Below are 27,474 nucleotides of genomic sequence, written 5' to 3' on the forward strand. Positions count from 1 at the left end.
ATTGAAAAGTAAAGTTGATGAAAAATAATAAAAAGGACCGTCAAGCTGCGCTGCTAAATATGTTCAGTGTTCTGGTTCTGTCGGCGGAAAAATTAACTAGAGAGATTACTAAACTAGATTAGCGCCATCTACGATTACAATTATTCTCCATCTTGAAATCCGGTCCATCACGAAAACGCCGTTGCACAAATTTGATAAAAAGGTAAGAATGAAAGCTCGCCGCCTTCTTTACTATTAAATAGAGATATATTATATAATGATGTACCTTTTGTGCTATATAATGTGGTCAATTTAAACATAATTGTATCAATAACGGGGCTAATAAAAATGTTTAAAGGCAGGCCTAGCACTATAGCTAGGGTCTAGCCGGCTACTCTACTACCAAAACCCTCCCTCTATTTTTAAGTGCAAGCTAGGCCTAGCCTAACTAGTAGTACTGTAGTAGGCCAGGCTTAGAATAGGCATGGAGTAACTACTAGCTAGACTCTACTACACTGTAGATGATGTAGTACAGTAACTACCTATAGAATTAGGCAAATTTAAATTATATTCAATTCCCCCAACAAATCAATCAAAACTCACTTGGCTAACCTATCCTCTTCATCAATCAATGCCCTGCAAGTGCATGCAATTTAATTGATCAAAAACTTGTTTTTCAGCAAATTTATGATGTCTCGTTATGGGGAATGGAGCAGGCCTTATCCAGCAAGTATATCCAATTTTTTAAAGCCATATGTACGTCATATGGGGCCGTTTTTAGCTCCAGGAATTTGCATCATTGGCTATGTTATGATCAAATGTAGCACTATTGGAAGTAAGTCATCTACATAGTACATATTATTTTCTTTAAAAACAATTTCCCAAATAAACTTTGGTTATTTTGCTCCCAATGGCATTATTACACAAAAGCTGCTCTGTCTACATACTATCAAAAAGTGTGATGTGCCCAAATATGGTAGTGATATGTTTTACATATGGTAGTGATATGACATCATCAACATCACATTTTGTTGTCACATAGAGTTTGATAGTGTAGACAGAGCCTTATATGTGTATAAATGGAAGTGTTTTTTTGTTTATTTTGTTTGTTTTTTTTCAGTTGCTCAACGTAGGTCTGAAAAGGCATTAGCTAACGAGGGACACCATTAAATCAGAGGGATAATAAATATATAAGTGGATTGTTGTGACTACTTCAGAAAATGGAATAACCCTAAAATCTAACCAATCAGATTGTAGCCTGTTTATCAGAAAGCAGTTTAGAATGAAATGTTCAGTCACTTGCTCCAGAAATGTTTGTTGTTTACAGTTGGGTTGGAAGCAGATAGCTAATGGACTTTATACAAAGTATAATAGATGATTATTTCAAGAATTAAAATGTGTTAAGATGATTTTTGGTATTTGTTTTCTACACTATGTTGTTTGTCTAAAAATTAACCATATACTTATACCCCTTTCACGTCGGCTAACAAAAACGGTTTACACACACCGAGAAGTCAACAGTGTTTTGTTTGTTGTTAGAAAATCAATCAAATTAAGTTCAAAACACTGGGGTTGAACACATAGATGCAGTTTTTTTCTTCAAACTCCGGACATATGCTAGTGTTGTTTAGGGTCGCCTTCAGCCAAATTTATTTAAAGATGTATTGTTCCCCAAAAACATGGAAGAAAATTAACAAAATCAAACTTTGAATAGGTCATTTTGTAGTTTTAATCAAGTTAATCACTTCTGTAGAAAAAAAACCCCAAAAATTGTGTTTTCTCTTATTAAAAGACAAAATAAACGGTTAAATTCAACCAAAAACCCATTGTTTGGCAGCCAAAACTCGGGTGCTGCAAGATTGATGTGAATGGGATTTTTAGTCAATCTGCAACCAGAGACATGTATAGTTGTCTCAGCTGCAACTGGAAGACAAGCCTAGCTTTATTGTAAAGCTCTGTCTACACTATCAAACTTTATGTGACAAAAATTGTGCTCATATATGGAAATGATGATGTCATATCACTACCATATTATTTGGGCACATCACACTTTCTTTATCAAACTAGTTTGATAGTGTAGACAGCATAAGAATATTTATTTCACATAAACTTTCAACCAATAAACACAAAAACAGGATATATAATAAAAATCTGTATTTAATAATAATGAGGCATAAAATATAACATTTTCCTTTGTACACCTAATAATATAATTGAAATATATAAATGGAAGTGATTACCCCAGAATTAAATCTTGTAATTCACTATGAACCCACTGAGCCCAACAAGTACAGTACAATTAAAATGATACTATACTAGTGCATAAGAATAATCATAAAAATAATTGAATTAATTTATTTTTATATATTTACACTCACATTTTTGACATTCATTTAATGGACAAACGTGAGAATCCCCAAACAAAACACAATGCCAACCTTACACCATAAAGTGATACTATAAACACAAAATTAAATAGTAAAATCGTAATAAGTGGTGGTTTAATATGAATATTTTTTAAAGTTTAATTGCAAAATACATAAATCTTGATAAAATTTAATAATTTATCAACTATATCAATTGTTCAGTACTTCTTTTAGTATATTTCCCTTCTGTGGTGGTGTAGCGCTCCTCGTGTCTAACGGCATCTTTGGGGTTACCGGTATGGCAGAAAACATCGGTACCGGTGCGATTGTCGGTTGCAAAAATCCTGGTGGCCTGTCGCCGGATGATTTTGGTGCGGTGTTCCTGATAAAGGGTGATTCTTTAGGGATTGGGGCGGAGAATGGATTAAATGCTGGGGTGCGTGGTTCGTCTTTTATCATGTCCTCGACGGGTAGACGCAGTTTCTTCATAGGCGTTGATTCGGTTTCCAGGAATGATACAAACTGTTCCATGAAAGACTAAAATGAAAAAAATATGTGTTTAATTTTAAAGCTGTCCATATATGAACATGTCATCATATTTGGGCACATCACAGTTTTTTTTGTCGAACTAGTTTGATAGTGTAGACAGAGCTTTATACAGTAAACCATTCGTTTGTAGTTGCACTGTTTTTGCTCTATTCGTACCACATACTTTAGCTCTGTCAACACTATCAAACTTTATGTGACAGAAAAAATGTGAAGTGCCCATATATGGACATGATAATGTTCATATCACTACCATATTTAAGCATATCAAACTAGTTTGATAGTGTAGACAGAGCTTAAGTTTGGTATTGATTGATTGAATTTTATCAATTGTCAACCACTTACTAAACAAAGTTCTTCAAATCTATCTTGGTGGCATATCATATTTTATTTTTTAATTTTTACTTGATGATTGCTAAAAAGCAATTACAGTATTTTTCAAATTGTAACTAACCGTGTTTGCAGCTGTAGTACGTGGGGATGGTGGCGGTGGAGTTGCTGGTTTTGACCAAAGCCCTGACAACCAGCCTTTATGTTCATGGCCTTGCGCTCCAACTCTTTGTAGTTCGCTGTCTGAGAATTCTAGAACGCTGCCTATCAACTTCAATACTTGGGATTTCTTAGCATCAGGCGTTGTGAAATATCCAACAACTAGATTACGAATCAAAGGTCTAAAGAAAACAAACAAATATCTAGATTATATCATTTCCAGAAATAGTGGAACAAAATAACCAATAGTTTTGGGTAGAAATGTTTTTGTTATATCATGGTATTGTCTAAGTAAATGTGGGAATAATCTGCGACTTGCAGCCTAAGGGTCCCTTCGAGTAGAGTGCTGCCACCAAACGTCTGTCCACAACAACAGGGGCTGAATGGACCAGTACACCGGGGTAACACCATACTCTTCCGAAATATGTATTAGGTTCTTTAAAGTGACACATGTGTACACTAGACCTACGGTTTATAGTCCTTATCCGAGAAGACTTGTTCTTCCACCAAAACCATGGAGCGAGTGAGGCTCGAACACTTGCCAAAGTTATGGCTAGGTATTACTGTTCCACCGTCTTAACCGCTTGGCCATTCACACTCTATATATTATACCATGGTATACATTGAATTTCTATCTTCTCATCCATGCAACTTACTTGTCTACTTTGGAGCCATTCATTGTGTTGAAATCTATCAATTTCTGGTGATATTCTTCCGCTTGCTCTTCTTTCTTATACACTACAAAAAATGTAAATCATATTCAATATTATTCATGTCTCCGTCGATATTTATGTTTTCAGTTTTCTGTGACAACTGTAAATTAATTGTTAACTTTTTGCCCAATATTCACTTTGGATGAGTGTATCACTGAATGAGAATGTTCAATTGTTTTTTTCAATTTTAAAAGAAATAAGCTATATATTATTGTACCTTCTTCTTTTAATTTCTTGATTAACTCCTCTTTGTTATCAAGTTGTTCATTTAAGCGCATCGCACCGTTCAAAGCTTCTTTGGTCTCTTCAAGTTTGTTCTTAAGTTCATCATTCTGCTTAAGTAATAATTGGGCCGCTCTCTCTTTGTCTCTTGCTCTTTTTTGATGCTGCTCAATTTCTGTCTGCATCACAGCATCTTTTTCTGATAAGGAAAATAAAATAAGTCGTCATAAACTCGCATTCAAAGGTAAAAAAATAGATAGTACATTATAGTCATCAACTTTTATGATATTAGAAGGCGGGTGGAGGTGTTCTGTACACCCCTGGGAGTGTTGTGTACACCCCTGGCCCAAGTAAAAGTAAGCAGGTTTGCTTACCTTGTTGGAACTGCTCCAATACCATCTCTAGATTGGCCATCGAGTCTGCATACTGTTGTATTTGCTCATGAGCTGCTGCCAACTGGATATGAGCCTCTTCCTTCTGAGCAGTTATTGCGTGCAGTTGGTCTAGTAAGCTCTCAATCTGAGCAGTGGCTTCAAAACTAAACAAAGTGACTCTGTTAACATCTGATTTTATACTACAGTACGATTTCACAAATCAACTTTTGTTAGAACCAATATAAATATATTAGACTGTAAGCTTCTTTGATCTGGATCACTTACCTTGCTTTTTGAACATCAGTAGAGCTTGATATGGCCCTCTCCTCTGCTACTGCAATGCGATTTCTTAGCTCTTTTTCACGTTCCTCTGCCTGCAGAGCATCTCTTGTGTACGAATCTTCCATTTCAATGAGATGGTTTCGCAAGCGACTTAATTCTTTTTCTAATCGTTGATTCTTTTCACTTATTGTTTGAACCTAAAGTTTGAATTCAAAAAGAAATGGAATAATAAATGTATTCAGTATTTTAGAACAACGAACAAACACTTGGGAATTTGATGTTTCAATAAATTTGATCAAAAAACACTTTTAAAGAAAAAGAATGTACATATTTTGGATAAAATAATTAGTATTTTAGAAACTAACAAAAATATTTCATGCTTTCATGTATATAAAAGATAATGCATACTTGTTGCTGTACTGAGCCCATCTCAGCTTGTTTTGTCTGCAATGCCAACAGAACTTGATCTCTTTCTTGCTGGAATAAAGCAGCCTGCTTCTGCATTGCTTCAGTCTCCCTTAAAAGATCCTGCATTTGGCCTTGGTTATTACTATCCTCATCTACCAGCCTTCGTAGAGTTGCAGACTTCTCTTTCAAAGTTGTGATTTCAAAGTTTTTCTCTTGAATCTCAGCTGACATTCGATTGCAGACGTCTTGAATCTGGCGGCACTCTGCATCCTTGTTATGAATAGCGTGTTGAAGATTCAAGTTCTCTTTTTTATGACCTTCGACCTCTAGACGGAAACCTTCCAACTCAAATTGCAAGGTCTCTTTCTGTTTAATTAATGTTTGTAACTCGATTTCTCTGGCCTTTAAGTGGTTTCTAACTTCATGTAGTTCTTGTGATCTATTCTGTGTCGTACTATCTTTGTCCATTAAAGCCTGATTCTGAATGTCAATCTGCTCTTTCAACATTGCTATATCATCAGATTTCTTCTTAATATCATCAGTTTTTTCTTTAAATTTTACATTCAAATCTTGTAAATACACTTTTTCTTCACTCAGTTCATTTTCTAAACATTTGATAATTTCCTGCATATTTGTCGTATCTTCTAGTTTCTCTTTCAAGGTTTCCATTTCAAGTTTTAAGGATTCTATTTCCTCTTCTTTTGCTTTAAATTCAGCTGCATCAACAGAATTTGTTTCAAGAGGTAAACTTGGGGTTACATTAATCGGAGGAGAAGCACTATCTAATTGGTCAACATTTTCTACAACATTATTTCCTTGAGCTAAACTTTTATTAAGTTCATCTACTACTTTTCTGAGTTCAATAATTTCGGTTTCTTTTTCTTTAAGAGCACTTGAGATTTTACTTTGATTTTCCGATTCAACAAGAGATGCAGAAAGCTTTGATTCAAGATCTTTCTTAACATTCTCAATTTCCAAGTAACTGCCATTTAAAGTACTGAAATCGTTTTCTAATGAAGAGAATGACAATCTACGTTTTTCTAGATCATCTTGAAGTTGTATGACCAAATTGTTTTTATCTTCAAGTTCAGATTTTATTGTTGATAACTCCAATTCTTTTTGCTGAGAGTCTTTTGTTAATTCCTGTACCTGAAGTTTAGTGCTGCTGTGATTTTGGTTCTCTGTTGAAATAATACCAGCAAGTCTTTGTACTTCTTCATAATATGCAAGACTTTCTTGATGCTTCTGATGAATACTGACAACCAGCTGATCTCGTTCTTCAATGAGCACTGTATTTGACTTTTGCAAATTACTATTTTCCATCACAAGATTTGATACATCGCTGGTTTTTTCAGGATTCTGTGTTTGCAATACTTGTAAAAGAGATTCATTTTTCAATTTCAACGCTTCAATTTCTAAATCTTTGTCTTGTACCAGTCTAGATAAATTCTGTAAAGCTTCCTTTCTCATGTCATTATTTGGTCCTTTCATTTTCTCTACCATATTGTGATTGTCTTCCATAGCTTTATCTAAGGCATTTTTATCTGTGGAAACAACTCTAAGAAGTCTATGGACTTCATTCTTTAGATTACTACATTCCCTTGTCTTCTCATTTAAAACCGTCATCATCTGGTTTCGTTCTGCTTCAAATGTCTTCACTTGCATCTGTGCTTTATGAAGATCAACCAGTACACTGTTACCCATAACTGTTTTAGATTTCTCATCAAGTAGATTAGTTAGTACTGACACTTTTTCTTTTAAGCCTGAAATCTCTCTTTCTCTTTCTTTGATGATCTTTTCAAATTGTTTTTCATTGTCACTAAGTCCCGATTGGTCTTTGTTTCCATTGGATATAACTTGAAGATGGGCTGTTGTCTGTAACTCAAGGATATCTTTTTGTTTATCTTGTACCTCTCTTTTCAGAATCTCATTTTCTTCTATCAACTTCTGGATGTCATCATCCTTTTCCTTTACAAGTTTGTCCATGCGGAATTTAACTTGAGATAGGTTATCATCTTTGATTTGCAGTTCTCTCGATATGTTTTCCAGTTTTTCAGTTGAGGTTGTTAAAATTGATTCCATCGTTACAATTTGATTTTCAAATTCATCTTTAGTATTATCTAAAATTTGGTCTTTATTTGCAAGATCCCTGGCTGCTTCATCAACTTGGTTTAATAACTCATTTCTTTCTTCTTCTTTCTTTAATAATGTTTCTTTGTAAACATCAATATCTTGTGTTAGTTGTTGAAGTTTCTTCTGTAATCCATTTATTTCTGCTTCTTTTTCTAATACAACTGAGTTATTCAGGCTGCCGTCTTCTTCAAAGGAATCCAAAATTTGATTTCTTGAATTTAGTTGTTCATTCATTTCAATAATTTCTTTTTCTTTCTCTTTTAACAGTTCTTTAAGATCTTCTGCCATCTGTCTTGAGTCATTCAAACTATCCTGCTGTCCTTCAAATTGCTCTTTTGCACCCATCATTTCATTTTGAATTTTTAATAATTCGGAATTCTTAACCTTTACTTCAATTTGCAATTTTTCAACTTCAGATTCTAATTCTGTAATAATTCCCAATGTTTGATTTTCTCTAATTTCTCGTTCGGGAGTGGCTTGTAATTTTCGTTGAGCTTCAAGAAGTTCAATATTCAGCATCTTCTTTTCTTCTTCATACTTCTCTACAATCTCTTCTAACTGTTGCTTCTGTTCTTTCACACTTACGCCTTCTGTCAAATTTGTCTTCTGTTTTTCAACAGTATTTTGAAGAAATAAATTTTCTCCAGCCAAACTCTTAATGTCCTCTTCTTTTTCTTTAAGTACATCCGATAATTTTTTGTTGTTTTCAAGAGTAGATGTCAGCATATCGTTGGTTTCTTGAAGATCTTGTGACATTTCTGCTAATTGATTTTCTAACTCTTCAACCTTAGTTTCTTTCTGATACTTCGATTGATTAGGATGTTGTTTTTCAACTTCTCCAGCATCAGTTCCATCTTTACTTTCAGAAATTTCATTCATTGCAACTTCAAATTGTTTAGATTTGTTGAGTAGATCACTTTTCAGCGTTTCATTTTCAGTTTGAGTGATTTCAAGGTCCATCTCAAGATTAGAAACAACTTTTTGTAAATCATCTTTTGACATAGAAAGAGTTTGAAGTTTATCTCCACTTTCTACTAATGAGACATTTAGCCTATCTTTCTCTTGAACAATCTCTACAAGTTCAGCATCAAGTGCTTCTATCTTATCATTAAGAAATGAAATTTCTTTTTCTTTATCAGATGCCATTTCCACTCTTTCACTCAATTCTTTGTGTAGTTTAGACACTTCCTCATTTAATTTCTCAATTGGCCCCCTAGCTTCTTTTTCGTTTTTGCTCTCTTCTTCTAGTTTGAATATTTTTTCTTGAAGATTTCTAGTTGTTTCTTCCATGATTTTCTTGGAACTCTCAGCTTCAATAAACAAGACCTTTTGTTCCTGAAGCTCTTGTTGTTGTGAGGCTAATTCGCTGCTTTTATTTGCACATTCTTCCTCCAAATTTTGTTGTTTAATCCTTTCTTCGCTTAATTTGTTTGTTAAATCTTCAATTTCTTTTATTTGATTTTCATTTGTGTTTGTTCTTTGATTAGCTTCTTCCAGCTGTTTTCTTGCTGTAAACATTTCTGAAGTGAGGTTTTCGACTTGTTTTGCGAGAGCATCTCTTGCTAAAACAACTTGCGAGATTGCATCTTCATGTTGCTGGTCCAGCTCCTCAATAGCCTTTTGCCGATCAATACTTTCCTGAGTGATTTCAACTAACTGCTGTTTATCTTTTTCATTGTCTACTTTATGTTTCTCAATTTCTTTTTGCAGGCTTTCAATATTGCTTAAATACTCTTTTAGTCGAGTAGTCATTTTCCTATTTTCTTCTTCTAAATTATCAATTAATTCGGTTTGTTCGTTAAAGCTCAGAGATAGTTCCTTAGACTTTTCTTTAGAAATATTCTGCAAAAGAAAAACACAAACTTGTTTGCAATTAAAGTAAAGGTAATTTTGTCACAAACATAATTTAGCTGGTTATACAGATATGGACCAATTGATTTTATAGGTTCTACATCATGTACATGCGCATCATGCTTTAGTGATTAGTACAGACAAAAAAAAAGTACTTAACATAATTTTAGAAAGGTTAATACAACTAAATAATATTGGTTGTACAATTTTGTATACCTGAGTTTCTTGCAAACTTTCATTCTCCGATAGTAAGCTGGTATATTTATCTTCTAATGCTAAAAGTTCAGTTTTAAGTTGGCTCATTTGTTCTTGTAGTTTGTCTTGCTTTTCATGTTCAACTTGGAGAAGCCCCTGAAAAACAAAACCAGAAACCCAATTTTTATGCATGTGTAAAATATCAAAGTATCCTTACTTAAATCAGAACAAAGACCTCTGTGTAGTGGTTTAACAAGTTCATGAAGATAATGTGGAGCAGTGCCATAAAGCCAAGGTTGCAATCTTGTGAAAACTTTGTATTTACTCCTCACCTCTTGAGCAGTGATGTTCTGCTTCATCTGCATATCTTTCTCTTTCATCTGTGCTCTCATATGGACAACAACATCCTCCAGAGCTTGCTTCTCCATCGTCCAATCAGCTTGAAACATTTCAAACTGTTCAATTTGCTGTTGAATGACATGGGCAGCTTCAGGAAATCTATATTGATAGAGATTCAGAACAAAATTCAGTATTCAGTCAATTAAAAAAAGTTGATGTCTCAATTTCAAATGTACTGTAGTAAATTATATAATAATAAATCTATAATACCTTTGTTTCATAGAAGTAAACATGATGGAATCATCATACTCTCCATCAAAGCTGATGGAATCTGACCCTTCCACCAATCTACGCTCTCCATCGCTACTAGCATCCATGGTTTCGACGCCAGTCTTGGCAGACTCTCCAGTTTCTGTGCTCGAGTCGGAAGGAGATCGAGGGCGTTTATACTGTATGTGCTGCACAACATGTTCCTCAAGAGGTGGCCTAGCAACACTTTCGGTTTCACTGTCCAGTCCAGCTTGAGAATTGAACAACTCATCTCTATGAAGATTCTGTTTAAGTTGAACAATTAGATTTTCACATTCTTTCTTATCCCCAGCAAGAGACGAACATGACTGGTTAAGATCCGATACTTCGTTTTCCAGTTTTACAACCTGTTCGCGTAGCAACTGGTTCTCTACTTCCAGAGTGTCGACAAGCTCAGAAGTAAGATCCTGCATTTCGGTGTCACCAAGATCTCCTATCATTCCAGATGTTTCAGATTTCATCTGAGAACTGGCTGCATGTAGGCTGGCAACAGCACTCTTACTTTCAGATACCTTTAGAATAAAAATGACTGTATTTCAGCATTCTAAATTCTCATTTGTAATTTCATTTTATGTATTTTCCTAGGCTCTTTATGTTTGTCAATTTTTCTTGGAAGTGAATTAACCTATTAAAGCATCAACATTTTCTGTGGTCTAGTGGTTAACACTCTGGTCTTGTATGTGAGAGATCAAGAGATCATAGGTTCAAATCTCATTGGAGAACAGAGATCTTTCTATCAAATATATTATTTTTTTATCTTAATTTGTATACTGTTATTGATTATATTTATGAATATATAATTCTCGTTTAATACTATTTATATTTGAAATCTTAGAAGATTTATTTATTATGTTTTTATTGTGATGTGCTATTATTAATGAGATATATATTAATTTATCTGCGATCTGCGTTGTCAGTCACTGCTGTATACCTGCTCCCCAATGTCTATCATCTTATTAACGATGACTTGTTTTTCTCTCAGTAGTTTTGTACGCCTAATCATGGCGTTACTACTAAATTTGTTTCTAGCGTGTCTCAGCTCTTGTCTCATTGTACTTGTACTAACCTGAAAAATATCAAAACAATCAGTACATTAGAACATGGATTATAAACAGATTGAAAATAGGAAAAAGATTTAAAATACACCTACTATTTTTAAGCAGACGAAGATTGTGTTTGAGTCATTTTTTTTTTTTTTTAAATTAAACAATTTTGAAATGTTTAATATTGTTTTATTATTACAGTGGTTTTATTTTATTATGCATAGATCACATAGTTATCTGTAGATAATTAATTTCATATGTAAAATTAAGTTAATGTAGAAATGCTATGGTAGAGTTAAAAACGGTTGATGGTATATTAAGTATTAAATCATGCTAATGTTAATAATGTGCCATCATTACATGCAGGCATGTTTAACTAAAATTATAGTATGGAAGATGCGCATTCTGCAAGCTAAATATTATCACTGCAATCGGATAGAATATTAATATTATGATAAATATTTTAAATAAACTTTAATCATATTTAATTTACATAAATCAACAAGCAAAGAAAAGTTTAATAAGGTGTTTAGCACAGGCAGCATTTTCAACTGCAGATAAGAACTAGTATTTACCAATCAATGACAAGTATAGACATCACATGATATTTGATTTACCAATCAATGATCAGTAGGCATCATGTGATCCTGTCTAATAAGGTTCAGCAAGAGCACAATCAGATAAAAGAAATAATTTGCAAGGTAATTTGGTATGTTGATAAAATAACATTAATAATATTTTTTATTTTACCCAACAAAAGACATTACATGCAATTTTTATAAACAATTTTCTTCATTTAAAAAGATATAATTTCCCATTAAATAATGTAAATAACACATGCCTGGATAATTTTTTGACTTGCAATTTAAAATTATATATAATAATATAAAGATAGTATAAAAGTTAATCCATGGTATAAGGTTAGAAAAGTCAATAAAGAAAATGGTTTAAAGAGGTTAAAGGTTACTGGCAGGTCAGAGGTTACATGAATGAGGTTAAAGGTCGATGCTATTTCTACTTCTGCAGAGACCATGCTGCTTGCTTCATATAAAGCAAGCAAATAAGCAAACTGTACATGACTAGCATCCAATGCAGCCAATAATCTTTGTTTAGTAGTGTACAAGTCTTCTCGCACCTTATCATTATCTCCACGTAGCTCATCCAATTCATCTTCTTGAACTAGTAGAAAGAAGAGATACAATCAGTTTAAATATTGGTTAGAATTGTATAACACTAGTGTACTTATCCCTTTGTTTTTTTAAAAGTGTGAATATTTGTCTTTGTTAAGTTTTTTCACACTTAACTATTGTACAGTGATCACCACATGCTGTATGTTTTTCCAAAATGCAAAATTCCAATTAATAGTGCATAAAAGGTAAAGCATCTTAGAGCTAAAGTACAATACACAAAACCCTCAACAACCTCATTATAATATTTCAAACTTGTTCTGACCTTTGACCTTATCTTGAAGCGTATGAAGCTTACTGTTAACCAGCTGCATTTCTTGATCTTTACTCTCTGCAGACTGTTTTAGTTTTCTTTTATCTCCCCTTATATCTGCATTTTCCGTTTGTAAAGTGTTCAATTTCTCCCTCAAATCTTTCTTTTCTTTTCGGAACTGCTCATTATCATTAAACAAAGCATTTTTTTCTGTTTGTATTGCTTCTAATTGTCTATTAAGAACTTGCAACGTTCTTGCTTTTTCCTTTTCAACCAGTCTTGTTTGTTCAAGATCAACTTTAAGCCGTTTATTCGACTCTTCTAAATGTTGTCTATCTTTCCGTAATTTCTGCAAGGAATGTTGGGATTCTCGTAATTCACTCTGTAATCGATCGATGTCCGTTATACTTGACGGACTGGAGGGAGAGTGAATCGGTGACGAGGTATTTGAGTGTGGCGTGCTACCCCCTGATGATGATCCTTCATCTTGTAAAAGATCTAGTCTATCCTGAAGGTCTTTTAGTTCGATTTTATGTTGCCGTTTAATATTTGATTGTTTTTGTATGTGGGCATCTTGTAGAACTGACAGTTCATGTTGATGGTTGTCTACTTCTCTTTCTAATTGATTTTCAAGTTCCTGAAAAAAATATCAGAAAATTTAAATACCTAATCTGCATAGAACATTTACTTTATTACTGTATATCAAGTATTTCACTAACATTACTGTTACATACAATAAAAACTGTATTTATGGTTATATACAATGTTAGTGTAAAACTTACCTTTATTCGATCATGTAAACTAAATTCATCTATACTTGTGTTTTCATCGTCACCGCCAATTTTAAAATTAGACTGAAATGCAATCACAATCTATTGTTAATTTCACAACACACAGTACCAATAGACCAAGTACAAAGTAACAATAGACAAAGTACACAGTACTAATAGACAATGTACACAGTACCAATAGACAATGTACACATAGAAAATTTAATTACTAACCTTGTCTGAATGAGAACCATTCAGCCGTCTCATCTTGTCACATTCTGTCTGCAGTCTTGTAACCTCCTTGGACAAACGGTTGATCTCATGTTGAGAGGAGATGACATCGTCAAAGTCATGACCATCAGGAACCTTAGATCCAGATAAAGAACTTGTGGAAGTACTAGTTGTCATTGTTGGTGACATTGTCATCATTGAATGGAAATTCTCCATTTCATGTTGTCTCTGCTTTAGCTCTTTTAGTTCATCCTTTACAGAATAGAGAAAGAATATAAATAGTGCATATCAACTGATATCATGTGATATCAATGAATAAAATTGACACTATAATGATGACTACAACAATAATTACTACAATGATAAAGATTGCAACAATGGTATAAAAATGACATTGATGGAAACAATGACAGTAATACAATAGGCCTACATGCATTATTTAAATGTATTCAAATACTTGTATATTGCTTAGTTGCTTTTGACATAATATAAACATTAATACAAACTTGTTTTTCATGCAGGACATTTCTATACTGCTGAGATATTGTGTTAATCTGTAGTTCTGATGATTCTGCCTTCTCTTCGAGTTCTCTATTGATTAAATTCAGTCTTTCATTCTATAGAAAGGAAGCAATTAAAAAGAATAATAATTGTTTTACTACACACAGCTTTAATAATAGCTGATTGAAGTATTGATTATTACATAGTATTGTTATACTTATTCACACTTACTTCTTGCTTTTGAGCTATCACTAATGCATCCAATTCTCGTATTTTATCTTGAAAAACTTTCAGTTCTGCACCTTGATCTGTACAGAAAAAAAAAGATAAATCAATTTTGTAAATTTAGGCCTAATAAATAGGGCCTCTAGCTAGGCTTAGTAGTAGTATATTTATTTGTTTGTATTAGGCCGAATTTTTTAATTATAAATCATTAATAATATATTCTTATTAATAATTTATGACAGACCTAGAGCTAGGCCTAGCCAGTTATATAGGTCCGCCTACACACCCCTTATTGACTCGGTCATCGATGTACTGTACCCTCCCTAACCAACCTGTTTATTTTGATCTCAACTCACCACTGACTTCTTCAGTTCCCTCTGTCAAAACATCCCTTGTGAAGCTAGCAACACTGCTCAATTGCCCACTTACAGAACCTGTGAGATTCTTTATATTATCTCCAAACCAATCCATGTTACTAAAACGTTTATTTAAAGTAAAATATAATACAATTTCCTTTCATTATGTACAGAAAAAAATGATCACTTCGATTACATTGCCAACTGGACTATTGTACGTAGTCTCCTTGATAGAGACGGATACGTCATTTGTGGTGATGTGTATCGTAAACGTAAAACCGATTTACTTCCGAGTGGCTGCGGTTCAATTTTGAGACTAATGTAATTATTTTATGTTAAGAGGGCGGTATTGTTCAACCTTGTTTTTTTTGTGTAAAACGTCATCAAAATTGATCAACAATTTGTTACGTCACTGTTTACGCATTAAAATGATTTTTACCGACCGGCGGTAAAATTTCGAAGCTTCAAATTAAAAATATGATTTTTAAGAAACCGTTGCATGTATTTTGCAGTAAAACGGAAAGATTTTCATAGAAAATACTATATATTGAATTCAGTGAATATGATGAACATTGTGTAAGTAAAGAAAGTAATGTAACGGTCGGTAGTCCTCCTAGGCTAGGCCTACTAGGCTTGTGGATTTAAATGTTGTAAATGTAGGAGGCGCTCGTAGGACTGCCTACTAGCGAGCCTAGCTAAGGATCTCGATCGATTGTAAGTTTATAGCTAGGGCCAGCGTTAGGCTAGGCCAGCTGCAAACTAGGCCAAAGAGTTCATATGCCCCAGTAAAGTGAGGCATGGTGGTGCATGTTTTTTATAATAAAAATCTGCATTTAAAAAGTACTAAAATAAGTAAAACTTAAAATAATGATGTTCATTTTTCAGAAAATAATAATTTAATAATATTAATAATCAAACAATGGCTGGCAGGGGAGAAACTGGAAGCGTAACCAAGAAGAAAGATCCTACAAGCATGCCATCAAAGAAGAGTCTTGAACGGTTAAGGCAAGCAGGAGTACCCGACGATGGTAATTGTTTGTACTGCCACAATAACAACGATGATGAGTTGAAAGTTGGTAGGCTGTTAAAAGATCGTGCAAGCGGTATTACAATTCATCATTATTGTTTGGTAATTATTTTTAAATCATTTTATTTTTTCTCAAATTAGTGACCATGGTAAAAATAAATATTGTGAATTGCTAAAACTGTTAACATAATTACAGAATTTATTTTTTATTTTCATTTAAAATTATAGCTGTTTGCCAGTGGACTATCTCAAAGAGGTAGAGGACGGCAAGGTATCGAAGGCTTTCTACCTGACGATATCATTCAGGAATTTAGAAGAGCTAAAAGGCTTGTAAGTTATACATTATATACATCAATTACTGGTGAGAAACAATTAAATCAATGATTACTACATCAGATGGTCAATTTCCAATAGAATCAAAGCTCGAAACATGACCCAGGGAACCTTCCCCTCTCCACAAAATGAGCTGGCAGTTTTATCTCCACCATTATTGCTACTGTCCAAAAACTGGACCGTTGACCATAGAGTCGATCTCATGTTGCTGTCTTCTAGTTCACCCTCTAATTCTGTTCCCTCTTATATTTAATGGACTCTAGTATTTTCTGAGGTAGTTTCTTATTATTATAATAGTTTCTTAGATATCATCATAAATAATTGATTTGTTATTTAGGCATGTAGGTACTGTACAAATAAAGGCGCTACGATTGGTTGTGTCGTTAAACGTTGTCCAATGACATTTCACTTCCACTGTGGCCTTGCTAATGGAAGTCTATCACAGTTCTTTGGTAACTTCAAGTAAGTGTAGTAATATATCTAAAGCTCTGTCTTCACTATCAAACGTTATGTTACAAACAAATGTGATGTGCCCATATATGGACACGATGATGTCATATAACTACCATATTCGGACATATCAATACCATATTTGGTATTTCGATAGTGTAGACAGAGCTTAAAAACAGAAACATATGCTGTATTCAATATTTTGTGATTTACCAAAAGATGTTTATGTTTGAAATTATGTTTCTATTTATCTGTTAAACAGTTCATATTGTTTGGAGCATCGTCCACATCAAGAGACAGATCTGAGCTGTGGAAGTCCAAGTAAAATTGAATGCCCTATATGCTTCTCTGATGTACCATGTGAAACCAAGCTTAATGTCCTGAAGACACCTTGTTGTAATAACACCTGGTTACATAGAGAGTGCGTACAGGTTAGTAGATTCACTCGCATAATTTGGTGTTAATTCATTATTTGTCCTATATTATTACTAGTTTATAAATTGACTATAAAAATATTAAATCATAAACATTGTCAATATCAGTATTTTTCTTTTCAGCGGCAAGCTATTAGTTCGGGTTATTTTTTTCGTTGTCCGGTCTGCAACAACAAGAAAGAATTTGAAGTTGAAATGAAGATGTTTGGCATCTACATCCCTGAACAAGATGCTTCGTGGGAACGTGAAGATGGAGCATATCAGGAGCTCTTAGAACGGCATAATGAGTGTAACGCTGACAAATGTCTTTGTCCTGACGGCCGATTTTTTTGCAAGGGAAAGTAAGTTACTTGCTTAGTATTTAGTAATGGTCTGGATTTTCAGAAATGTTTCAATCTACTTATTTTTTGCTTTTACACCCTAATTGATAATTACAGTCAACTCTCCCAATACCAGACACCCTTGAGCTGGCCTAGTATGTCTGATTTTCCTGAAGTTCTGTTATACCATTAATATCATGTTTTCAGGAAGTGAAAAGAGATTCCTAGTTTGAAACAATTTTACCAAAATGCATGCAAAATCTTCTGTAACTGCTTATGGAAATAACTCAATTAGTGGACACTCAGACGTAATCTTAAATTCCAAATGTGTTTTTAATGGTGAAAAAAGAATTTGGTACCTTTTAGACCTTCAAGAAAAGTCTGGTTTTTTTAGGGATGAGAGAGTTTACTGAATAATTTGAATTTGTTTATTAGGCAATGGTCGATAGTATTATGTGATCTGTGTGGTTCGCAAGGCTGTCATGTAAAGTGTGGTGGATTGAAGAATAAATCAAAGGATTGGGCCTGTTGGATATGCCGTACGATGGTTACCTCGGGTAAATATTTTTTAATGGTTGCATTTTTTTGTTTTTTATTGTTTCAAAATATTTCTCAAAATAAGATCAAATAAAACTTTCTTTCTGCAAAACAATTATTAGTTAGTTTGTGGGTGAAAGAGGAGAAACATACCGAAATAACGTTCAATCCTAATTTGTATTATTAGGTATTGATACACTTAATTTTTTTTCTTAACATTTTGAAAATTAAACGTTTCTATAATAGAAGTGGGTTCAAAGAAGATGAAATCTACAACATTGACCAAGAAACAGTTAAATGGAAGACCATACAAGATGAAGCTACAGGGGAAACCCTTAAGAACACCATTACCTTCCAACAGCTTGGTGAAATTATTCAAGGACGATGACCAACCATTCAGTTTTTCTCTATCAGAAGGCTTGCCAGCTGCTAGGAAGGCTGCAGGAGTGCATCTGCCGGTGGTGACTATGCATCCACTAACCTGGCAAGAGATCAAAGAGCATGGATGTTCTGATCAACTTCTTTCCTTCAATCTGCTTAGGAAATCGTCTAGGTCATGTCGATTAGAAATACCTCCAATGATTTATAAAGAGCTTGATGAGATGATTAACAAGAGGAAAAGGGCTAGTGACTCGGACGAACCACCATTGATTACGAGAATGCATAAGCGACCTTGTTTAAGCCTTTCGCCAGGGACAAAGGATCAACACAAACCACAGAAAAAAATGAAATTATTTCAAAGTAAATTGTTTAATGTCACTGAGAAGAGTGAAGTATCTGATGAATTAAATATCAAAACTTGTCCGAGTACTAGTAGTTTATCGGATGTATTTAGCCAAAGTGAAATCTTCATATCAAGTGATGAAGATAACGTTGATGAAGATTTGTTGCATAAGCCGGTATTTCCAAAAGATGTAGAACTTGAACGTCAAGAAGACGAAATAAAGTCAGTTCATCATCAGAAGCTGTCGGAAACTTCTGAAGAAGACACTTCTGATAGTGTAAAAGTGTTTCTTTGTGAGAAGCATAAAAGGAAAACTGCTGATTTCATAAAGAGTTGTAAGCCAGTTATTTTAAATGATGTGCCTGTAAAACTTGAACATCACAAAGACAAATCTATTTCAGGCAGTCATCAGAAACTGTCAGAAATTTCTGATAGAGAGACTTATGTTAACATTAATCCATCTCAAAGTCTTTGTAAGAAACATAAAAGAACTGTAGATCTGGTAAGTAGCTATAACCAAACACATAACAAAACACTTCCAGTTGAAGTGGAACATCCAAAAGATGAAGGCAGTTTTGTCGGTCATCAGAAGCAGTCCAAAACGTCAGATGATGGCATTTCTTATGATGTGAATATTCCAACAAGCTTTTGTAAGAAGCGCCAACGGGATGTGGATTTTGAGCCAATTCTTTTACACAATGGGAAACTAGAAGATCAAAATGACAAAGTAATGTCTCTCTATCATGCCAAGGTCACAGAAGCTTCTATTGATGTGAACAGCATGAAAAATTCAGTTTTTTGTGAGAAGCATAAGAAGAAAACTTCGGATTTGATTAGTAGTGATGAGAAGGTAAGTCCAAAGAATATGACACTCAAGAATAGCAAAGATGACAAAAGTTGTGTCAGTTATCAGCCGTCATACGTCGAATCCGAGATTCAAACAGATGATTACAACTCGCCTGTTAGAAGAAATACGCTCAAGAGTTTTTACGCTGATGTGTCAACTGATTTTCTATCAATGTTAGAAGATGAACAATGTTCAGAATATATAATTACAAAACGTGAGAAATCCACTGATGAAGATGAAAATAAAAAGTCTGTAATCAGAAAAAGTAAAAAATCAAAACAAGTGAAAAGGGTAAAAAGTCAGTCAAATCTAGTTCAGCCAACTTTAAACAATTATTTTACTAGTTCAGAAAGTTCGTCTGCTGATGAATTGGCGCCATTTGAAATTCGGTGTTCACCTCGTTTCAAACCACCAAATAGGAGAATCACAAGAGCTTCCCAACGTAAACAAAATGATACTTTTAAGTCAACTGAATGTAAAAAGAAAAAGCAAAAGATTAGTAATGGTTTGAATAGACGACGAAGAAGGCACAATAAAAAAAAGAAGATGGAAAAAACGCCTACAATAGATTTACACCAATATCTTATAAAGTGCCTTCCGAATTCCACTTTGAAAAAACCATCTGAAAATGATTGTACACAGGTTAATTTATTGAATTCACAATTATTGTTATCATCAAGTAATAGACGTTTGAAAGAAATCAAGACATCAAGAAGCTTGAGGAAATATGAGATGGAATCATACTTGAAGAAAAAGAGAAAAGAAAACAAGAAAGAAATCACAAAAGTGAACGGAGAAAGACCAACAGAAGATGAAAAAGCACAGTATTCAAAGAAACACGAAACAAACATGGATGAATTCACAACAATTAAGAAAAAAAGACCACCGAAAGAAAGAACAGCAAAGTATTCGAAGGAAATAGAAGAAAACATGGGGAAATCAACAAAAATGAAGGAAAAAAGACCAACGGAGGATGAAACAGCAAAGTATTTGAAAGAAGAAGACATGAGAAAATCAACAAAAGTGGAAGAAGAAAGACCAACGGAAGATGAAAAAGAACAGTATTCGAAGAGAAAAGAAGAAAACAGGGAAAAATCAACAAAAATGAAGGAAAAAAGACCAATGAAAAATAAAACAGCAAAGTATTTGAAAGAAAAAGAAGAAAGCATGGGAAAATCAACAAAATTGGAAGGAGAAGGATCAAGAAAAGATGAAAGAAAGAAGCATGTTATAAACATTACAAAGTATCTCAAGTTCACACCAAACAATGACTTTAAACCAGCTTTTAATCATTCACAGCCATCCTCATCAAGAAAACATTTTTCAACATGTATGGCCTATAAAAAATGCAGTTGTGCCAATGAAGAAGGCAAAACATCACCAAGTGTTTGGTCTGGAACTAGAGATAAGCTTTTGAAAAGTGTTGAGGTCAATTCGGTTTCTATGAAAAACAAACGTACTTTGTATGAAAAGAGTCCTGAATCAACTAAAAGCAGCAATGTTATTGACTTGACGCAAAATGTCGACAATGAAATTACACAGAAAACACCAGAAAAAGAATCTAGGTCACATCTTAACAGTTGCAAATTATCATCAGTAAAAGAGAAGAAACCACCAAGCTCAAGGTCCAAACGCAACTTGAGTGTTACAAACTTTTCGTCAGGTGATCACAATTTGACACGCCTTCATTCAACACCACGTTCTACACCGGTTCAGTATTTGAGAAGAAAATTAAAGATGGAAGATCTATGTAAATAATCGTATACTAATAAAGGTCAAAATAGACGAGCGGCAATAGTAACGCGGACAATCTACGCGGTTTTCCCGCCTACCGTTACCGCTCGTCTGTGTAAATTGACCTTAACGTAAAGCATGAAGTTACGTTCGTCTCCTATAATCAGTAGACGAACTGTAACTCTGTTTTAAATCAGTAATTTCTTAGTTTTAATAAAGTGTAAATACATTTTTCTATGTAGAAATAAGCATTCTATTTTTATAATGTAAATGAATTCGGTCGAAATCGGTTCCAAACCGAATCGGCCATGAGATACACCATTCCGATGATTCCATAAAAATGATTTCAAAATTAGGAAAATGTTTGTAATATTTGTCTATAGGCCTAGTTATTAGTATATTATAGTTTGTTACAGAATAGTTAGTGTAAAATGTCGTTATATTGCAAATATTGGCCATGATTTATTACAATTTAGTAGTGCTTATTTTAGAAATTGCAATTTATTATTGTTTATACAGATTCAGCACTCGCTTTAAGGAGTTTATTAAAGAAAATCCATTAATCTTAAAAAACACAAAATCGGTGTAATTCTGATAAACATGTTTACAATGAATGTATAAATCGGGTGTATAGTTTGTATAGAATATTACTCATGTACATAAATTTAGCATTTTTATCCGATTTTCGATACTGTATCTCTAATTTGTCCAGTTCCATAGGCAACTTCTGTAATAAACTGTCACATATGTATCACATGTGACTCGGTATCAAGCCTATAAACCTAACCGTAACATAATACAGGCACCACATGTGATACATATGAGACACTGTATTACAGGAGCTGCCATGATAGAGAAAAAGTAAAAAAATCGTGTGTGTATATATAGCCTATTATTTTTGTTTAAAAGGGTTTCCTTGAACGTACTCGTGTATAAATGTTGATGAATGTTTGACGAAATGTATTAAACCGCGTTTGGTGTTTTGCTTCTATGGGAAACAAAAACGTAGTTGCTCTGAAACATTTTGCCAAAGACAGCACTGACATAGAATAGAATTTTACCCGTCTGGGCAACGTTGCTGTTTTGAGGTGGCATATACTGTATATATAGCCTAATATACACTTTTTGCACTAATTTGTATTTGTGTTATAGTCAGGTGTTTAAAAGACTGAGTGTAACTGAATTGTAAATAATAATAATGGTGAATCAACATTGTTAATATTGCTGCCTTAACCAAATGAAAATATCTCGCGGCCTTTAAAGATGTATTGTCCCCCTGAAAAACAATTTTTTGTTGAATATGCCATTTTAATGTAACAATAGTTATCCACTTTGACCAAAAATTGTTTTAAAAAAATGTATTTTAACTGAAAAAACTGTAATTTAAAGCAAAAAATGGTCAAATTGGCTGCCAGCCAATGGGTTTTTGGTTGAATTTAACCATTTATTTTGTCATTTTATAAGTGAAAACATTATTTTTTTTCTATGGAAGTGATTAACTTTATTAAAACTACAAAATAACATTCAAAGTCTGATTTAATTAATCTTCATTTTTTATGTTTTGGGGGGACAATACATCTTTAATAGTTATAAATATGACACTGCCTACTTCAGAGTATTCTCTCGTTGGGTTGTAATAATTATCAATTTGTATTTGTGTTATAGTCAGGTGTTTAAAAGACCGAGTGTAACTAAATTGTAAATATAATGGTGAATCAATATATCAATATATATGAAAATATCTCGCGGCCTTTAATAGTTATAAATATGACACTGCCTACTTCGTATACTCTCGCTGGGTTGTGATGATGTTTATAGAAATATTCTGAATGTGAACAAGTTCTAATTAAATGGTAAAACTACTTACGACATTTTGAATCTCAAGTCTGGTTTTGGAAGAGTTGACATTAGCAGTCCTTTTGTAAACATTTATTTTTGTAAAATGGGAGAAAAACTAAAGGGATACTGTATTTGAAATACTGTAGGCCTACTGGAGAAATTATTCTAAATCAAATAAAGTAATTGTTCGTTATACTTTGGTTCTAAATCAGCGTCTCCCGGACTAGATTAACGTACTTTTATTTCTTATATTGATTTTTATTGTTTGAACATTTGGATGGCGAAATACAGTACAGTATGTTGTTGCATAGTTTGCGGTACACCATGCCACGATATTTTGTTCTGAAAAAAAAATCTGTCGAGTTTCGATCAATATACTTTGATCGTCCTCTGGAGTGAAAATGCAGAAAGTTCAGGAAAAGGCATTCTCACTCCTGAGGACGATCACATTATTTTCAAAACTAAATATATTTATACCGGTACGTGGTGTAGGCCTATGTACCGCAAACTTTATATCAACATTTGGATTTGATTTTTAAATCTATTGTTTAAACCATTCAACAGACACTGAAATACTAATAATTTGTTATTTATTATTATGTAACCGTATTCGTGAGAACATGATAGATTATTTGGTTTTAAGCTGATTCAATAAAATGGGAACATCTACCACAGATGTCATTAAAATAAGCGCCAAACTGAACTCGAGCGGGTTATAATATTGTTATGAGGAGCGCCATCTCTAATTTTCTTTAATATGTTGCGTAAACGTCCAGTCCAAAAATTAGACCGTTTCTCATTGAGCAAATCACGCACGCGAAATTCGCAAAAACTGCGGATTTGCCTCCAACCGGGCATTCTCCTCTCCTTATCAAAAACCAATGATAATAATTTGTCGTTAAATTATGATTTTTGTTTTCTTCACAAGGTGTCTGGGTCACGTTTTCCCTCACCACAGTTTGTTGTTCTCGTTGACTGCACACGTCACCAATCGGGTATACCACCTCCACAATACTTAATAATTGCTTTATACGGTAATCTATCATTCTAAGCATGATCAAAATGATATTTTTACACAACGGTTTGTTAATTTTCCAATATGAAACGCAAGTTACCTCCGGGGATAACCATAACCATACTCATGGTTTGTTTAATATCAAACATGCATTGAGAGGTAATAAAAACTATGTTAAGTAGGCCGCTGTTGATCGAGTGTTCAGTTGATCGTTAGTGGCACGCGGAAAACGCGTACTAATACCGATACGCGCTCTTCAACTCTTGTGCGTTTATATGATACGTATTTCCGTTGGTCGACGTTGTAGACCGGACATTACGATTACAAAATTGACCATGAACCTGTCTCAAATAGCAAGAACAAACGCATGCGCCAACCAAACCTTATCATTCAAAGGGTCGATGTAGGCCTACTCAAATGTATGTAGGCGTGGCGTATACTAGAACCATATACTTTGGCACGCATTAGTAATGTTTGTTAGGGTGATTTAATTTTTAATTTAAGTTCTATGAAAATCATAATTAGTTAGTAAAATATTATTGCCTGTATAATGTGTTAATACTTAACAGTAAACACGTTTATTTTTTCATAACGCCGTTAATTATAATCAGTGTGATACAGAATCGAACATATCCCTCTCTTGACTATTAACAATGCAAAGATCTGATTAAAAGCTCGTTATCAGCAATTACACAAATTGAACGTTAACTGAACATGAATTTTATTATATTGGCTTTTGTACGATGGTAATGTTAAGCTCCGTCTACACTATCAAACTATGTGACAAAAACATGTGATGTGCCCATATTTGGACATGATGATGTCATATCACTACTATATTTGGGCATATCACTACCTTATTTGAGCACATCATACTTTATTTGTCAAACTAGTTTGATAGTGTAGACAGATATATATTATATTGGCGTTTGTACGATGGTAATGTTAAGCTTTGTCTACACTATCACACTTATGTGACAAAAACATGTGATGTGCCCATATTTGGACATGATGTCATATCACTACTATATTTGGGTATATCACTACCATATTTGGGCGCATCACACTTTTTGTCAAATTAGTTTGATAATGTAGACAGAGCTTTAAGATGAATTTAGTCGATCTGCTAGATTATTTGGCCTGCTGTGGAGTAAATAGACGAGGCTGCAACATACTAGACTTGTATGGTTTTTTTTATGGGGTTGCCGTCGGCGTTTCGATTTTTGTTTAAATGTTAATTGTTTATGTAACATAGCTACCTGAATCATACTTGTATCACTTTATGTTTATTTTCTACATCCACCATAGCAATAGGCCTAATAGCAATGTTCCAAGTATCTCAAAGGAATTTACCAAGCTAAATAATATTAATAGTACAGTTTAGTTTCATTGTACACATTGTTACACTAACGACAAACATCGTTAACAAAACAAAATGTTTGATTACTAATAATTTATTCCCGTTTGAAATTTGAAATTAGGCCCTATATATAGTAATTAATAATTATTATTATTGTGACGTCATTTTAATATCGAATTATATCAAATGGTTGTCATAGAAACTCATAACAGATGAGGGTCACTGTTATATTAAAATACTATACTATCCGCCGATTGGACAAGACGCATTTATGTGTGTTTCTTGAAACGATGTGTTGTCATGCGCAGAAGTATGTTTCTTGATTGGAATCAATATTATAGTCCTCATTTGAACGATTACGACTCTCTGCCATTCTGACGCGTACATTTGCGACGACGGATATTTATACCGTATAAGTCACGTATAGTACTATTAGTAGCCGATATACAGGACTTTTAATATGCATTTGCCCAGTACAACATCGGTTTTACTTTTTGTTGGCTTTCTAACTATCACGGGTAAGTTTAATATTATTCATTAACAACCGGGATGCATTGCTTGAATATTCATACGATATATAGAATACGAAAGTTAAATATTATCTGAAATAGAATACATAGGCTACTATGGAAGAAGCTTATATCGGTCTTAAATAAAATGTGCACTAAATTTTGGGGTTTTTCTTAATATTTACGCAAAAGCGATCGATGAGAACGCTCTGTGAGAATTAATTGAAGTTTGTATTGACATTCTTCCAAGTAATTAAAAGGAGAAAAGAATAGTTGGCTGGCTAGTGGTTTGTAATTACGTAACAAATTAATTACTACCTGCGAGATAATAAAATTAATGTATCGGAGGGTAATACATCATCAGGTGGTACGGGAAAATGTGTTAATCTTGATGTTAATCGGTAAGTCATAGTAATGATACGTAGGCCTATAGAATAGATTAATCATGGAGGTATTATAAAACCAACCAACCAACCAACCAAGAACACGTTAGACATACTTTTTCTGACCGGTCATTCTCTTGTACAGCTCCATCCTTATGGAATACTCTTCCACAATCAATCAAGAATGCCAATTCTATTTGACATCTTCAAACAGTTTCTGAAAACCCATCTCTTTGGCATAGCATATGAAATGACGTAATTTCCACCTTGTTTCGAGCCTTGTGGTCGTAGCGCGCGTTAGAGACAATTTATTTTGGTTAGGCGCTATACAAAAGGCAATTATTATCATTATTAATAATGATTTTTATTGCTTCAATTTCAATTTGTTATTTCAAATATCGTTTGAAATATTTGAAATCTGGTGTCTGGAGAAGAATGGTTTTCAATTAGGGGACCGATAGATAGAGGGAGTGGGGGTTGGGGTAGGATGCGTAATGAATTTAGGGTTCTGCTGGAAGCTAATAATATGAGAGGTCCGTTTTCAATAACGGCATAAAACAGAGACCAGTAATGCCTAATTTTACGAAGGGAACACAATAACAGAAAAGAAGACATTTGAAACCCTATTTTGCATTAATCAATTAATTAATTGGAAGTGTACGGTAGCTCCAGGTCTATAATGACGTCTATTGTGTAATTTAACCCATGCATGGTAAAATTATGTAATTTTATTATGTAATGCAAGTTCCACAAGAAAACGTGAGTCTTTTCGAATACACGTCATTGGGTAGAGGTGTAGGGTCTCTAACCAGAGACATTGTCCATTTTCTGAACGCTCGATTGCTGCGCGGTTATCCAAATTAAACGACCTTTAAGTACCGTATTATAAATTCGCTTAATCTATCGTATTCGTTTTCCTATCCCCAATCCTGTTCCTTACTAACATTCATATAAGATGTAGTAAATGCAAAGAACTCATTCCACATAATTTCACGTAATTAAGTAGTTTGATCACGTGCTCGTATGAGTCACGGCGCACTACAAATTTGTCATACAAAATGACGAATTATTACTAACCTTTTATCTTTAATTTGAAGAAGAGTATTATTAAGCTCTGTCTGCACTATCAAACTTTATGTGATGTGCCTATATATGGACATGATAGATGATGTCATATCACTACCATTATT

General features: G+C 33.7%; 2 protein-coding genes and 1 long non-coding RNA gene across 6 annotated transcripts in view; 2 read left to right on the top strand and 1 right to left on the bottom strand.

Moving 5' to 3' along the window:
- The first annotated feature begins 135 nt into the window (after positions 1–135).
- On the top strand, positions 136–1,386 carry LOC144852640 (uncharacterized). Its single transcript, XR_013614315.1, has 3 exons — positions 136–202; positions 660–814; positions 1,100–1,386. It is a non-coding gene; the product is annotated as an uncharacterized LOC144852640 (long non-coding RNA).
- Positions 1,387–2,118: 732 nt separating this feature from the next.
- LOC144852638 (uncharacterized) lies at positions 2,119–14,969 on the bottom strand. Of its 3 annotated transcripts, none has more exons than XM_078710563.1 (18): positions 14,773–14,969; positions 14,423–14,499; positions 14,197–14,307; positions 13,694–13,942; positions 13,472–13,543; positions 12,702–13,326; positions 12,385–12,428; positions 11,138–11,272; positions 10,168–10,718; positions 9,891–10,056; positions 9,580–9,714; positions 5,380–9,354; positions 4,975–5,168; positions 4,690–4,853; positions 4,311–4,514; positions 4,037–4,118; positions 3,346–3,562; positions 2,119–2,882 (listed from the first exon to the last, which is right to left on the bottom strand). In XM_078710563.1, exons 1-18 carry the CDS (start codon positions 14,885–14,887, stop codon positions 2,556–2,558), a joined length of 7,443 nt encoding a protein of 2,480 aa, XP_078566689.1. In that variant the 5' UTR covers positions 14,888–14,969; the 3' UTR covers positions 2,119–2,555. The 3 variants fall into 3 exon arrangements, with proteins under 3 accessions (XP_078566689.1, XP_078566688.1, XP_078566690.1); XM_078710562.1 differs by having other exon boundaries at positions 12,325–12,428; XM_078710564.1 differs by lacking the exon at positions 11,138–11,272.
- Positions 14,970–15,211: 242 nt separating this feature from the next.
- Positions 15,212–27,474, top strand: part of LOC144852696 (uncharacterized) — a 28,460-nt gene continuing 16,197 nt past the window's right edge. The window contains exons 1-8 of one of the 2 annotated variants that reach the window (XM_078710640.1): positions 15,212–15,348; positions 15,658–15,901; positions 16,028–16,129; positions 16,470–16,594; positions 16,845–17,013; positions 17,140–17,357; positions 17,772–17,893; positions 18,120–21,860. In XM_078710640.1, the coding sequence (XP_078566766.1) occupies positions 15,692–15,901; positions 16,028–16,129; positions 16,470–16,594; positions 16,845–17,013; positions 17,140–17,357; positions 17,772–17,893; positions 18,120–21,202 (4,029 nt within the window). In that variant the 5' untranslated portion in view covers positions 15,212–15,348; positions 15,658–15,691 and the 3' untranslated portion in view covers positions 21,203–21,860. Of the gene's footprint in view, positions 15,349–15,657; positions 15,902–16,027; positions 16,130–16,469; positions 16,595–16,844; positions 17,014–17,139; positions 17,358–17,771; positions 17,894–18,119; positions 21,861–27,474 lie in introns of those variants that run through there. The other variant, XM_078710641.1, reaches the window with a different exon arrangement.

This window comes from Antedon bifida, chromosome 9 (genome assembly GCF_963402885.1).
Source record: "Antedon bifida chromosome 9, ecAntBifi1.1, whole genome shotgun sequence".
Lineage (NCBI taxonomy): Eukaryota > Metazoa > Echinodermata > Crinoidea > Comatulida > Antedonidae > Antedon > Antedon bifida.

What these genes read in the sequence shown, in the direction of transcription:
- LOC144852638 (XM_078710562.1), bottom strand. Translation starts at nt 14,887, where the DNA reads ATGGATTGGTTTGGAGATAATATAAAGAATCTCACAGGTTCTGTAAGT. An exon ending in ATGGTTCTCATTCAGACAAG is followed by an intron (nt 13,544 to 13,693) that starts GTTAGTAATTAA and finishes ATTGCATTTCAG; the next exon opens with TCTAATTTTAAAATTGGCGG. An exon ending in TGGGCTCAGTACAGCAACAA is followed by an intron (nt 5,169 to 5,379) that starts GTATGCATTATC and finishes TTCAAACTTTAG; the next exon opens with GTTCAAACAATAAGTGAAAA.